Below are 16,531 nucleotides of genomic sequence, written 5' to 3'. Positions count from 1 at the left end.
CTGACCTAGTTTTTGACCGCAGTTGACCCAGTTTCGAACTTGACCTAGATATCATCAAGATGAACATTCAGACCAACTTTCATACAGATCCCATGAAAAATATGGCCTCTAGAGAGGTCACAAGGTTTTTCTATTATTTGACCTACTGACCTAGTTTTTGAAGGCACATGACCCAGTTTCGAACTTGACCTAGATATCACCAAGGTGAACATTCTGACCAATTTTCATGAAGATCTTATGAAAAATATGGCCTCTAGAGAGGTCACAAGGTTTTTCTATTTTTAGACCTACTGACCTAGTTTTTGACCGCACGTGACCCAGTTTCGAACTTGAGCTAGATATCATCAAGGTGAACATTCTGACCAACTTTCATAAAGATCCCATGAAAAATGTGACCTCTAGAGTGGTCACAAGCAAAAGTTTACGGACGGACGGACGGACTGACGGACTGACGCACGGACGACAGACGACGGACGCTGCGCGATCACAAAAGCTCACCTTGTCACTTTGTGACAGGTGAGCTAAAAACACGACCAGACAATGTTATAAAAAATATTCTTTGTTTTTTATAATTATTTGATATTTTGATCGATACAACACCATACAATGTATAATAACGGTATTTGAGTTACATCTTGAATCAGTACACAACTATAGTCCCAACACTTAGGGACGAAAAATACGCTGAGAAAATACATGTCCAAAAAATTAGGGACAAGAAAAATAATTATTTTTCCAGATTTTAGGGGTGTCCCAAGACTGAGGGAAAATATGGTAAGTTGCCAAAAATGACTTGTGGAGAACAAGTAAATACGAGTTTAGATGCTGTGTTCACTAGTTAGCTTAAATAATACTGGTGCTGAATATAAATAAATCAAGAAAATCATACCTCACAGTTCTTATGTCATCAAGCACCAAGCCCATTATCTTGTTGTGTGACATTTTGTCAAGAACTGATCTTGTCTTAATTTCATACATTTTGTGTGAAATAACAGTATGATCAAAAATACACATTTAGAAGGAAAGACAGATCTTCTTAGAGTGGGGCTGTACTTGGTGAATTTCTTGCAATCAAACTATGACATAGGTAATAAATACCATTTTTCTTTCACACTTCATGAGAATCCCTCTGATTTTATCGGAGCTTGTTACAGCTGATGGCTTGCACCCAAGCAGGTCCTCCTGGTTTGGATTGGCCTTCTGCTTCAACAACAGTATAACTGATCTTTCCTGAAATATATCAAGGAAAATGAAAATTCCACAAAAGCCAGGTTTTCAAACTTTGCATCAAGCCAACTGAGAGAAATAAAAAAATATTTAAGACTGAGTTACAATTTCTCCCTCTGCATTCTACCTCATTTCATGTATCAGTATGTCACGTTTCATTACATTCCCTTCAATGGTTTAAAAGGTATCGTACAGACAAAAAGTGTGACAGATCAATGGACAGACTAACTACATTACTCTCCCTTCTTCTCTAACAACTGGAGCTAACAAAATGGAATCTTAAAATAAAACATTTTTAATACTACTCAAACTTAACCATTCCTATGAATTACTTAATTTCCTGGGCATGAAATTTCAATTTTTGAAGATAAAATTAACAGGAATAGTACTTGTTCAATGGCATTTAATTTATTGGCTGGACTTAACCAGAGGAAATCCATGAAAATTAATCCATTACAAATATTACTGACTTTGCAGTATGTTCTCAAAGCTATCACATTCTGAGCCCACCCGCTTAGCTCAGTAGGTAGAGCGTTGGTGTACGGATCGTGAGTTCGATTCCCGGGCGGGGTATATGTTCTCCGTGACTATTTGATAAACAACATTGTGTCTGAAATCATTAGTTCTCCACCTCTCTTTCATGTTGGGAAGTTGGCAGTTACTTGCAGAGAACATGTTTGTAATAGTACAGACTCCAGGAACACTGGTTTGGTTAATTGCCCGCTGTTACATGACATAAATATTGTTGAAAAACGGTGTTAAACCCAAAACAAACAAAACCATCTTCTGAGAATGATATAATCACCTGAAGGTAAATCCTTTAGCCTGCTGGCAGCAAGTGATTCTGCCTTTGCAACCAGTGTAGATCATGATCCGTGCAGTCTGATCATAATCTGCACTGTTCGCTATTCAGTCAGTAAATTTTCAGTGAACATCCCTTTGAAAAATAAATGGTATTGCCCAAATTGAATGATGGACCAGTCCATATTAGAAATTTAGAAGGGTAAGGGTTAAGATAGTGTAACCTTACCTGATTAAACCTTGCAGCAACATGAAGGGGTGTCCAACCATAGTTATCCAGCCTGTTCACATCAGCATTGTACCTGAATAAAGCTTTCATACAATTTCTGTAGCCATTTGCTGCTGCTATATGAAGCTGTAAAAGAAATTCTCCATGTAGTCAGATTGTCATGTTAAAATAATTATCATACTGCTGGTTAATGTTTCTCCATTTTTTCTTGAGGCTGTTTGATGAATAAATTATTTTCTTAACCAGGATATATTTTATTTTCTGAACTTAAGATAACTGCTTCACAGTTACTGATATACAGTAAAACCTCTGCAAAGCAAATACATCAGGACAGACTGAAATGTGTTTGTGGAACACACGCTGTAACTCTCTATGGGTATCTCTATATTACAAACATGATAACATGAATTTATTCAGATTTGTTGGATTTTTGTCTTCAATAACACATGTTAAATCATATGTCTACTTTCAAGCTTTTATGAAGGAAAAAGACCCCAGGTGCCACTCTGGTTGGGCACCAGTGTATAACCACAGCATCCATACGCTAGCTTGATGGCTTCCTCACAAAAGAGATTACATCCATTGTGGTATCTGGAACCCATAACCATTGGGAGCAGTGATCAGCCTTAACCACTCTATCACAGAGACCCAAAACATGAAATATAGCCCTTAAAAAATAAAATTTTACCAGGGACACTCCATCTTTGTTTAACATGTTGACATCAACAGCAAGTGGTAAACTTTTTATATAGTTTAAAAACTCTTTTGGTCGCAACTGCCTGTTCTCATGTAGAACTCTCTCTGTTAACCCTGTAAATATATAAATGAAATAAGAACTAGTGTCAATGAATGTAAAAGCTGTACACAGCCTTCTTACTGAAACATTGCCTTTTTTTAATATTTAATATAATTATAATAATAGGGTAGTATTAACATTTAAATAAAAACCTATTTTTCTAGAGAAACAGCAATAAGTTTGGACAGCTGCAGTATTTCCTTAAATCATTTTAGCATGAACAGAATCCCCATCATCTTTGTGTTTTATTCCTGGCATTATTTTTCCAATTTATGAAAAGAATTATTCCACTGGTCTAATAAACTGTTGACATAAATTTTAAGACTAAGTAAGGGTCCAGTTTTATAATCTGATCTGCCTTATCGCTGATTAAATATGTTTTAGTCTTTTAACCTTTAGCCTGCTGGTGGCAAGTGAGTTTGCCTTTGCCACTAGTGCAGACCAAGATCAGCCTTCACGTCCATGCAGGCTGATCATTGACTGCACTGTTCGCTATTCAGTCAGTAAATTTTCAGTGAGCACATCTTTGAATAATTGGTACTACCGGAATTGATAATTGGATGATGGACCATTATCCATTTTAGAAATTCAGCAGGGTAAAGGTTATGTACCTTTATTTTCCATGTGTTTGGTCATCACTGCCCTGACCTCTGACCCTTCTGCTGCCTGATCTAAAGGAAAATAACCATCAACATCTATAGCAGCTAGATCAGCTCCATTCTGAAAAAGTACAAGTAATGTTCAATAAAGAAATGAAGCTAATAGCCCTTCTCATTTCTAAATGAAAATTCACACTTTACAGTAAATTGTGAAAAATGTGTCTCCTTCTTTGAATGACAGGCACCTCTTCCTACCACAAAGTCTCCTCTTGGTCTATGAAGTATTACATTTCTTACACATATAATAGTTCAATACTCTCACATAACCTGTCATGTAAAACTGTGTGGATTAATTCAACCTCACATGATTTAGTGTAAAATCTACTAAATCGGGTATGAGTACTATTAAGTGAGAAAAATATGATTGGCTGTGAAAATTTTCACTTTTTTAACATTTCGTAATAGAAGGTACGCATTTGACTATCACTCAGGTTTTATGGTAGAGAACTACAAGTGTTATGGGAGAGAATGGAAGTGTACTCAGGTCAATCAGTTTAAACATCTGACTGTTATTTCAAAGCCCTGATTTCAGGTCTTGCTGCGCATTTTTTCTCACCCTTTATAAAGTATGTGGCAGAGGATTTGTAAGCCTCTGTGGAAATTTGTGCAATTTTTGTTGGGTTTAACATCACACTGACACATTTACAGGACATATGGCGATATTCTAGCTTTTGATGGTTGAGGACGACCCCAGGTGCACCTCTGTACACTGTTCCTTCATGGAAGAACCACCAACCCTCCCTTAGCCAGAAAAAAATCTGGTAGTTCGCAGCATATTGTATGGTATAGTTTTGTATAAATGAGTATATAGTGCTATTGTCATGTAAACTGCCAAAAAAGGTAATCAGTTTGTTCTATAATTCCTTGACTGTAATAATTTTATTGCTGCATTAAAGTATCATAATAGATCTTACATTAACAAGCAGGTTTGCTATTTCAGGACAGTCACATGAGCACGCTGTGTGTAGTGGTGTCCACCAATCATCATCATGTAAATTCACGTCTGCTCCATGAGATATCAACAGTTCAGCTGCGCTAACATTGTCTTCTGCTGCACACTGAAAAAGCATGCACATTTAGTTAACAATACAAGTATCAGTTATTTTACTTTTCTGGAAAATTCTGCTTGCCCTCACATTGAAATTGACAATCTGCTATAATACTCAAAAACTCAAGTTTTTGCTGCTTTATAAAGCACAGTCATGTATATAAATATTACAAAAATATGTTGAAGTAAAACTTTCAAGAAAAGAAAACATTCTGCTAGGACAACTGCTGCATTTCAGCAGTATTTCAGTTTGAACCCTTACCCTGCTAAATTTCTAGAATGAACTTGTCCATCTTTTAGTTTGGACAGTACCATTAACTGTTAAAAGGGGTGCTTACCAAAAAGATACAGGCTGAATAGCGAACAGTGCAGATCATGATCAGATGGATGTGCAGGCTGGTCATGATCTACACTGGTCGCAAAGGCAAAATCAATCATGTCTGAGCATGGTAAGGGTTAACAATATCACCATTTTTTCTTAGCAAGATAGACAACTTCTTCACAAGAATCTGAGGTGCAGGACAAATGCAATCCAGTAAGTAAAGATGGAATATATATCATTATCATACACACAACACAACAATTTAAATAATTCTCATTTATGAGTTTTGATATTTAAAGACCTTGCCATCAGTTTGAAAAATCTGATATGGTGACATGCCACTTAAATAAAGAGTTATATAAATATTGGATCAAGTCTAAGCTTGTTGTTATCATATACAAGGACAAAATTGTAGAAACCATAAAAAAAAATATGATAAGGCACAGAAATAGATCAATTTATTTACAATTGACTAAATTATACTGAATTTGAAAAAAGGAACTTAATATGCTAATAAAGAGGATGCCTGACTTTGAATGCGTGTAAGAATATTTATTTCCATTATACTGTGAAATCATTAATATTCATGACGGACTACTTTCCAACAATTTCGAGGTTACAATTGTAATGCATGAATCCACAAAAAATCAATTACAAATTGAACAAATGAATTCTCATCGACTTTACATGAAAACTTGAAATCCAATGAATTCTTAAATTACCATCATGAAACAGTTTTGAGTAAAACAATGAAATATTACATGCCCATAAGAGTGAAAGATTTTAAAGTAAACATTATGATGTTAAGTAGCATGACATTTGCAAATAGCATCTGTAACCAGTGTATAAATTATAGCAATTGTCAAAAATATTTAATTTTGTGTTATTTGTATAATGGGAATAAAAGAAGGGTGCTATGTAGATATAATTTATTATTATGTTAACTTGTTATAAAATGAAACTTTTTGTAAATAATAAGTGGGGGCATTAAATAAATGAGCCGCACCATGAGAAAACCAGCATAGTGCGTTTGCGACCAGCATGGATCCAGACAAGCCTGCGCATCCGCGAGGTCTGGTCAGGATCCATACTGTTCGCCAACAGTTTCTCTAAATGCAATAGTCTATGAAAGCGAACAGCATGGATTCACCAAATGCCCCCACCTCGACAAAGTTGAGAGAGGATCTTACAATGACACAACAGACCAACTTTGATGAGGATCAATATTATATATAAGCTGTTCATGAAAGTGGTTTAAATTGTTTTTCTATTCAAAACTGTAGCAGCCCCTAAAAGAGGCCAAATGCCATTATTTGAGAACCTTACAGCTACAGACCAAGTCTGACGAAGATCCAGCCAGCTGTTCATGAGAAGATGTCATTAAAAGGTATTTCTATTTTTAGCTCTAGAGGCCCCTAAATGGGGTCAAGTGCTCCCATTTGAAAAATAATTGGAGAGGACCTTACAATGGTGCAATTGAACAAGACTGATGAAGGTCCATCAAGCAGTTCATGACAAAAAATTGTTTAAAGGTTTTCCTATTTAAAACTCTAGCAACCCCCAAAAGGGGCCAAGTACACTCATTTCAACAAACTTACGAGAACACCTTACAATGATTCCCTGATGATCTATCCAGTGGATCATCAGGAAATATCATTAAAAGGTATTTCCTTTTTAGCTCTAGCTGCTCCTAGCTAGGAGAAAGGGCAAAGTTCCCCCATTTAAACAAAGGCTTAGGGACTATAACGGCTGTTTTTGGTAGCATCTCAGAACTTCAAAAAATTGACTTGAATAATATATCAAGACAATTTTTTTGCCATAAACAAAACATTTAATTCAATACCAGAAAGATGGTTACCATGGCAACATGTCTACAATAAAACCTGAAAATTGCAATTTTGTTCAAATTCATTTGTTTTTATAGCATATACGATAATAAATGGGGAAAGAGTTTAATAGATATCATTATTTTAATGTCTAAATGATTCATTTAATGTTGATTTCTTTCCGTAATTATGGTTATCTAAGGTTAAAACTGTCAAGAGCAGCATTATAACGATATTAAAACATTCCCAAGTTAACTGTTGTTCATTGTAATATTACTTTAATCTAACAATTTTGACATTTAATCATTTATTACATAATTTAATCAACTGAATACTCCCACTCTTCCATATATTTAATTATATAATATTTTATTATTAATATTTTAATCTATTCATATTCACATATATCTGGATGTGGTACAGTGTCATCATCACTTGAACCAGCGTCATTAAGTTGTCAGTCAGCATCTTGCACAAAGACAAGCCAATTTTTTTTATCACATGTCCCAATTTCAAACTTGACCTCGAGATCATTAAGACCAACATTCTGACCAAGTTTCATAAAGATTGGGTCACAACTGTGGCCTCTACAGTGTTCACAAGCTTTTCCTTTGATTTGACCGGGTGACTTAGTTTTAGACCCCACATAGCCCAGATTCGAATTTGACCTAGAGATCATCAAGAAAAACATTTTGACCAAGTTTCATAAAGATTGAGTCACAACTGGGGCCTCTAGAGTGTTCACAAGCTTTTCCTTTGATCTGGCCTACTGACCTAGTTTTTGTCCTCACATGATCCAGTTTCGAATCTGACCTAGAGATCATCAAGATAAACATTCTGACCAAGTTTCATAAATACTGGGTCACAACTGTGGCCTCTAGAGCGTTCACAAGGCAAATGTTGATGGACGACACACAACAGAAGCCGACGAACGCCGGACAATGACCGGTCACAATAACTCACCTTGAGCACTGTGTGCTTTGGTGAGCTAAAATTTACAGAGTGGCATTAAGTTTATATGTCAACAGAACTGTTTCTCTGAATCTTATTAAGCTGTCTGTCATAGAAATGTAATCAAAATGTTCTATAACAAAACAAAAATGCGTGCTTCAGAGTGTTTATACGACTGTGATTAGCTCTGAAGTGTTTGAATTTCTGACATTTTTCTATTCAATTTCCCAATGTTCTATCTATGTGTTCAATTTCAAAAAAGTAATGATTAATGCATAATCACAGAAAAGGCTGAAAATGACTATTCTTTCACATAAAACTCACTTTTTATTCTGGCAAAAAAAGCTAATTGCCATCCTACCATTTCACCCTTTAAGGGGACGAGCAAACACATATGAGCCGCGCCATGAGAAAACCAACACAGTGCATTTGCGCGCAGTCTGGTCAGGATCCATGCTGTTCACTTTCAAAGCCTATTGTAATTAGAGAAAATTAGCGAACAGCATGGATTCTGACCAGACTGCTCACATGCGTAGGCTGGTCTGGATCCATGCTGGTCGCAAAGCCATTTTGTTTGTTTTCTCATGGCGCGACTCAATTATATTTTCATTGCGGCCTAAACTATGAAGAGAATAATAACTTTAGTTTTCTATATAGCCATAAAAATATGACCTTGCCCTTTGACAGCCAGGAAATTTTAAAGAACATGAAACTTTTAAACATCTTCATACATGGTTGCCTCGCAATCATTTTCGTTGCCTCATTAAAATCTTACCTTTGCTAAAGTGGGTAAAAAAATGGAAACAAAAAATAGTGGGTAAAAATGGAAACAAAAGATAGTCGCTTTCATTAGGTGTAATTTTTTCACACAAAGTACAATATAACACATACCCTATGTAGCAAGGAGGTCCCATTACCAGTGGTAAAGTTAGGATCACAACCATTGTCAAGACATTTTGCAACTGAAAAAAGGAAGTACATATAAAACATATAACAATATACATAAAGTATGCACAACTAAACTAAGTGGAAAGAATATTTCTTGTAGAACATACAGTTTGAGAGATTTTTTTCAGCTTATATTTCTGAAACTGATTTTGAATAGTTATAGAATGACATGATGATTATTGTGATATCATATTTACAGTACAGAAAAGGACAGTTATAGATGACTGGCAAATTTTATATATTTCACAATCTAACACATACACTGTGAATAATATAACACATGCAAGACTGGCCTAACCAACTGGCAGCACAACATCTGCAGTCTTGGAACAGTTACATAAATATAGAATAATCACAATGTCCATAAGTATTTTACCATGCACTGATGAATAGAAAAGAAATAATGAAATAAATACTTATAATACACTTAAAAATAACAACAACAAAAAATGAAGAAAGTAACATAGATTTATAATGTAAAATAAATGCAGTTTTGATGAAGTTACATTATTTAAAAACAAGAGCTGTCAGTGGACAGCAGGCTCGACTATTCTCAGTGCTATAATATAATTAAGCTATGAGTAAAACTATAACATTACAATAAGCATATTCTAAGTCGAAAAGGGGCCATAATTCAGTCAAAATGCTTGATAGAGTTGCCTCCTCCTTTTTACAGACTGGGGTCATGATGGTAAACAAGTATGCAAAATATCAAAGCAATATCTCAATGGACTTTGAAAATATTTGGGGTGGTACGCAAACTTTAACATTTATTCTAAGTCGAAAAGGGGCCATAATTCAGTCAAAATGCTTGATAGAGTTGCCTCCTCCTTTTTACAGACTGATTTATGATGTTTATAATGTTATTTACTGAAGAATGAAACACAATGACAATATACATGACTGTGTTTTCTTTATTTTCTGTATATTTCTTTCTTTCTAAAATAACACACATACTCAAAGGCATTGGCAAAAAGTAAATACAATAAGGATACTACAACCTATTCTAGCAAAAGTAAGACAACTCCTCCACCCCATGCTCAATTTGACAAAGGCTAACAACACCTTTGATTTTGTTCCAAAAGTTTAAAATAAAAAATATCAACATACATTTAACATGTACTTTTCACAATTCTGAAAGTGAAAATCATTCATTTACAAACACTTTGAAAATTAGGACTGATCTGAAAAGTAGGGAGACTGAGTGGGTGCAGATTTATCTCTCTTGTTCAATTAACATGGTAATTTGTTTGTATTCCATTCTGGCACACCTATCTGTGAAAAACATTGAGCTGGAACTATAGCATTTGTTTAACCTTTAACCTGCTGGCGGTAACTGATCTTGCCTTTGCGACCAGTGCAGACCAAGATCAGCCTGCACATCCGTGCAGGCTGATCATGGTCTGCACTGTTCGCTATTCAGTCAGTAAATTTTCAGTGAACACCCCTTCAAATAATAAATGGTATTTCCCAAATTGAATGATGGACCAGTCCATTTTAGAAATTTAGCAGGATAAAGGTTAAATAAATCTGCTAAATTTGTGGGAATAGTAGTTGGTAACTTTGTGGAATAGTTCTTAACCTTCAGCCTGCTGGTCACAAGTGATTCTGCCTTTGCTACCAGTGCAGACCAAGATCAGCCTGCACTGTTAGCTATTCAGTCATGAATTTTTAGTGAACACCCCTTCGAATAATAAATGGTACTGCCAAAGTTGAATGATAGTCCAGTCCATCAGCCAATGGTTAAATTGCTGAAGAATTTCTAGTTTTTTAAATGTAACTATTGGTTAATTAAACTGATCAAGAAACTATAGGTATCGCGCAGTAATAAGGGCTTTGAAATGTAAACAAACAAAACAATAGCATAAATTAAAGTCAATACACAACGTTTATGCTGCAAACAGTAAATCTTTGTTGGCCGTGCGGTATTGGTATCCGTCTTATAATTTTTCGTCGGGAGTTCGATTCCCGGACCCGTAAAAAAGTATTTTGAAAGCAATTTAATTTCTTTTTTTTTTCAATACGATCAAACGAAAACAACAAAAGTCTGTTAATCTAGTTCTTACTTGTTCACTAACTTATATATGTCATTGTTAACATGTAATCATGTTTAAATAAGCCTCACCTTTAAAATGATCTAATGTGTTTGAGGCTTTCGTGAATGAATTAGAAATCGGAGAAAAACAAACATACACAAAGTATAAAAATTAAATGCAAAATAGAAAAAAAAAAATTGACGGATGCAAGGTTCGAACCATCAAAACAATCACCACAAAATAATTACACTCAACCTACTGCACCATCAAGCCAACTATTGATCTTACTTTCAATATCTTTCCTTTTAAAAGATATAGCTAAGGACTGATTGTTTATTTACATGTTGCTAAAAATAAAAACGCCATAATACTGTGCGGTACTTATAGGAAGTAAGTAACAAAATTTAATCTTGCAATGTAAACATGAAACTTTAACATTTTATTTTTTCTGGGATCTAAACTGAGATTTTTAACTAATACAACCCACTATTTGAAGAAACTGCCCTTCAACACCCCAACCTCACTGATTTGCTAGTAATATGTGACTAATAAATCTGAAATAAGCCAGAGAAAGAAGGCATACAATATAACTGTAGATGTAAAGGGAGCGAAAATGCATTTATAAATTTAATGCCTTTCAATGCAATTTTAACTAAAATTATTTGCATTAACAAATTGTTTCAAACAAATGACAATTTAACTAGTTGTCTAAAAGTCATTATGTGTTTGATTTACCCTTCAAAACCTGCTTCATATGATTTTGTCAGCTTACTTATGATAAAAAATTAACCTTTAACAAGTCGATAATAAACCGAAATACCAGTTAAAGTATTTTATAATGCAGTATTCCTTGTATCAAATGTCACAATAGAAGCACTTTTATAATATTTGTAAAAGTGCAATTATATTAATCTCTATTTCCTATGCCTAAACTTATTGCAGAGTATTGTCTAAAAAGTTTTTTTGTACCTTTGCAAAAATGAAATATCACAATATAAAAATATTACAGTTTAGAACACGTTTTGACAGAGTTTCATTTTTACAACAAAAGTGTCTTTAAGGAGGTAGGTTACCTTTATATTTGTATGTGCGCATGTCCAACTGGAAGCTAACGTGACGATTTATGACGACGTTTACGACAAACTAAATGTGTTTGTATATTCATTCTTCTGAAAACAAATCATAGACCTGTCTTCGATCTGACGCTTTATGGTTTAATAATGCAGAAATAGTGAATAAATTGCCACAGAAACGCTTCAAAACAATGTTGCCTTAAAATGACGTCATTGACGTCATGACGTTACGTGTCAGTTACCGCGCAAAATTAATAGCTTTTATCTTGAAAGTACGTAATTCTGTGCATTTTCTTTATTCAAACTATTTTCAAATAACCTTTATTTGCTGAAATATTTTTTATGAGTCTTTTGCTCTGAATAATAATCAATATTTTGCTTCTTTTATGTAGTTATATTGAAATGTTATGCGGAATGTAAGAAAATGGATGATGGTAACCATTGTTATTTGGAATATAGTTGGGTGAGAGGTTACTTGTTATGGCCACTTTCAAATAAAAAAATCTAGCAGTTTGATTTGTAATACCTATTTTTCGGGTTCCGTTGATAATTTTTACTTATATACTAAAACTAAGGTCTAAAATTCTTCAAATTTCAGTAGAAAATTGTGGTTTCTTGAACTGAATTGACGTTACCATGGAAACGAAGCCTGTGACCTATGTATCTAAATGTAAAATTCAAAAGCGTTGACACTAGTCTATTTAAGAAACACAGCTTCGGCTTTTTATTTTCATTTCAACAATATCCATGAGAATAATAGCAGCATGCAGAACTATTTTTCCATGAAAAATGCCAGACGAGGGGTACTGCTGTAAGTATTCTAAGCTTAGAAATTTGTTTGAATAAATGCAGATAACACGAAAATATAACTTACGTTAGAAATAATATGTTTTAAAGCTACATCAACTAGAAAGATAATCTTATTCAATATTATTTTATAAGAAATTACGACAAAAAGCAAAATATAAGCCATTTTAAACATCTCTGTTGCCATGGTTACTTTAAACTTCAAGAAAAATAGGGTACCATGTACAGTGCTTGGTATTTTGCTAATAATATTACCCAAAAATTCCATGTTGGTCATTAACAGAATGGCACTGAAGCCGTCGAAAACCCCTATTTTTATACATAGTTGTTTAAAAATGAGAGAAAATGCGTTACCATGGAAACACGAGCCTCGCGACATATACATTTTAAGCTTATATTAGAAAGCTAATGGGCATACTAGTAAAATTATAGATTATGCTGACTTCTACGGATATCAGTGAAACTAAAATACACTGAAAAGTGTTAAATATCCGTATTTTCCTTCTTCTTTCAATATGAAATACCTTTGGAGGGTCATGTTCTTCAAACCTGGATAAAAATTGAACTTGAAGGGACAGAGACAAACGAAACTGAGATTTTAGCAGTTAAAACTTCATATTACACGAAATACAAAAAGATGCTGCAGTTCAACTAATCTGAATTTACCCTTGTAACAAGGTAACCTACCTCCTTAAGCCATAATTAGGTATTACTAAATACTAAATATTTGAAAGTATGAATAATTACTTCATTTAACAAATAAATTGGGGGGCTTGGTGCCCAGGCGAAATGATGACCATGGTTGACATGGTTTTTGATGGTTGACCAAGTTTTAACGTGGTTAACCATCAAATACCATGGTGAAAACATGGTCAGGAGCACGGTCGGCCATGGTGAGATAAGATTGGCCATGCTCGACCACGGTCAGAAAAGACGATCAACAGTTTGACCATGGTCTACTGTGGTCTATTTTTTTCAACCACAGTTGACCATGGACTACCATGGTCATGCTAGTAATTTTCACACTTATCAAGTTTTGCAATGCACCAAAGCACCTGACTGCATTTTGGCTCCAAAAGTTTTCCTGGATATAGAATAGTTTTCCTGCATTTATAGACAGCTTCAAAGGTAAACTTTCATAGTCTGACTATAATTTGTTGTCATCTTAGCAATTTTATGACAAATAAATGACCTGCAAAAATAGATATAGGCTGCAATTGTCATGTATTTTCATTACCCTTTCAAATTCATATTTATACCATGTTCAACCATGGTCGTGAACCTTGGTCGACCATGGCTGATTGTGGTCCACAACCATGGTTTTTGACCATGGTCAGATACCATGTTTTTTTTACTGTGGTGCCAATTACCACAGCCATGGTCAACCACGGTAAACCATTGTCCCATGACCATGAACTATCATGGTAAACCATGAATCACCATGGTAATAAACCATCAATTTCGACTGAATGATCTAGTGCTTACACGCTTGCCTGTCAATCCAGAGGTCCCAGGTTCGAATCATAGTCCAGGTGCTGGAAATTTCTGAGATGCTGTTGAGTGCTTCCCACCCAAACAAGAGGCCTGTACTATACTGGTTCTTCCTCAAAAAGAGTGCTTTGTGTGTATAGGTGCTATACATTTAACATGCTAAGGGATCAGGCTGTCTATCTGCAAAGAGCTAGGCTAAGTTAGTTAGATATGCCTTCATCTAAATGATTTCTATCTCTCTCTTTGTTCTGGGGGCAATTTCTCACACTCACTGCTCTGTCCCTGTGGTCACATTGCTCTGTGTCTGTACTAGCACAGAATAATTTGGCACCCTTAGTGGCTGCCTTTGTATGTAAAGCACCTTTGAATGTGTTTATTATGAAAAGCGTGCTATATAAATCTGGTGTAATATCAAATATCATAATAGGTTTAAATTGCTTTTAAGTATAAATACTCTGTTGTCTCAACACTTAGATTTAGCATTATATGGGTAATGAGAGGGCACTGCAGGCCTTTTGTATGGTAAGCTCAGACATTTTGCTTCTGAAACTCATGAAACTTGGCAGGTATAACTTAGTCAGTGTTTCATATATTTACCCATATAAGGATTTATACAGATAAAAAGCTATAATTATTGTATCCAAGATTAAATGAGTCATTCAACATGGGTGATGGTAACTTTAACAGTTTAACTTGTTAAATATTTTCATGACTTCAAGGTAGTAAATTATCATGAGAAACGAAAGAAATATGAACTCTTATTTTGGTGAAAAACCTTATAAGTAAAACAGCCTGACAAATTACCTATTGTTACAAATTTATACCTGAAAAATTTGACAGTAGACTATTGTTTGGCAGAAAACTTGAGGTATTTATTTAATAGCATGTTAAGTAATCAAACAATATGCTCAAAAAAGTAAATTTGACATTGACATTTTCTTTTTAAATTAAATTATTTTTATGGGTAATATAATAGTTCTTTTTATTGTATAACACATCCGCAACCGATACAGAAACATTGAATTTTGGTATTCTATAGAACAATTATGTATATATTGATTGTCTACATTATAAGCTGTTCATGCAAAATGAAATAGGAAAACAATAATTTCTAGCTTGATGCGTAACACAGCACCAGGATATGATCAAGTAGTTTCGGATTTCTTCATTATCTGTGTTGGTGAAATCACATGTAATATGAATTTTAATGCATTGACAGAAACTGATTTAAACCAACTATGCATGTATATATAATGCTTCTATTTGCGGATGATATGTTATTATTCACAACTACTCCAGAGAGTCTACAGGCTCAGATTGATAGTCTTTATATGTATGTATGTATTCGCTAAAATTCAAGCCAAGGATTGAAAATCAATATTAAATAAAACAAAAATTTGTATTTTTAATAACAAGAGATTGCAACTTAATGTACAATTTCTTGTAAATAACAAATCGCTAGAAACTGTTGATTCATTTTGTTACCTTGGGGTAAAATTTACCAGTAACTTTATTTATACAGAAACCATCTCAACATTATCCAATCAGGCATTGAGTCTCAGCTTTGAACGGTCTATATTCAATTTTTTCAAGAGTAATATTGACGTTAAAACTAAGCTTTTATTGTTTGACCAAATGGTTATGCCTATTCTTCTTTACTGTGCAGAAATATGGGGAGTATATAATGTAAAAGATGCAGAAAAGATACACATGAAATTTTGCAAAAGAATACTAGGGGTAAAAACTCAGACATCAAATATGGCTGTCCTAGGAGAGCTAGGTAGATATCCTTTGTCAGTTATGTGTAAAGAAAGAGTATTAACCTTTAGCCTGCTGTCGGCAAATGATTCTGCCTTTGCGACCAGTGCAGACCAAGATCAGCCTGCACATCCGTGCAGTCTGATCATGGTCTGCACTGTTCGCTGTTCAGTCAGTAAATTTTCAGTGAACACCCCTTCAAATAATAAATGGTATTGCCCAAATTGAATGATGGACCAGTCCATTTTAGAAATTTAGCAGGGTAAAGGTTAAAATACTGGTTTAAAACTATGAAAAATAAAGAGTCTTTTATGTGCAAAATATTCCTAAATGAAAGGGAACATGTGAATAGAACCAAGTGTATAACATGGGTTAAATCTGTAAAAAAGTTTCTAGACAAAATAGGTTTTGGGAACATTTTCTATCAGAACAATATTGATGGTCAGTTATTTCCTATGTTAAAACAGCGATTGAAAGACCAGTTTACTCAAGAGTGGCATACCTCCACAGATAGCTGTACAAAACTAGAGTATTACAGAAAAGGCAAAACATCATTTGG

At 34.4% G+C, this 16,531-nt stretch overlaps 1 protein-coding gene across 14 annotated transcripts in view; it reads right to left on the bottom strand.

The window, feature by feature from the left end:
- LOC123556063 (unconventional myosin-XVI-like) overlaps positions 1–16,531 on the bottom strand; it is a 150,462-nt gene that overhangs the window by 127,470 nt on the left and 6,461 nt on the right. For all 14 annotated transcript variants that reach the window (XR_008371733.1, XR_008371734.1, XM_053548323.1 and 11 more), the window contains exons 3-8: positions 8,751–8,821; positions 4,627–4,770; positions 3,665–3,773; positions 2,946–3,067; positions 2,258–2,383; positions 1,099–1,230 (exon numbers count right to left, since the gene is read on the bottom strand). Coding sequence is in view for 12 of the 14 variants with exons in the window: in XM_053548323.1 (XP_053404298.1) it covers positions 1,099–1,230; positions 2,258–2,383; positions 2,946–3,067; positions 3,665–3,773; positions 4,627–4,770; positions 8,751–8,821 (704 nt within the window). In the remaining 2 variants the exon portion in view is untranslated. The remainder of the gene's footprint in view (positions 1–1,098; positions 1,231–2,257; positions 2,384–2,945; positions 3,068–3,664; positions 3,774–4,626; positions 4,771–8,750; positions 8,822–16,531) is intronic.

The sequence above is a fragment of the Mercenaria mercenaria genome, chromosome 7 (genome assembly GCF_021730395.1).
Source record: "Mercenaria mercenaria strain notata chromosome 7, MADL_Memer_1, whole genome shotgun sequence".
In the NCBI taxonomy this organism is placed as follows: domain Eukaryota; kingdom Metazoa; phylum Mollusca; class Bivalvia; order Venerida; family Veneridae; genus Mercenaria; species Mercenaria mercenaria.
Note: the sequence above shows the minus strand (reverse complement) of the source record. Positions and strands in the feature narration are given on the sequence as shown.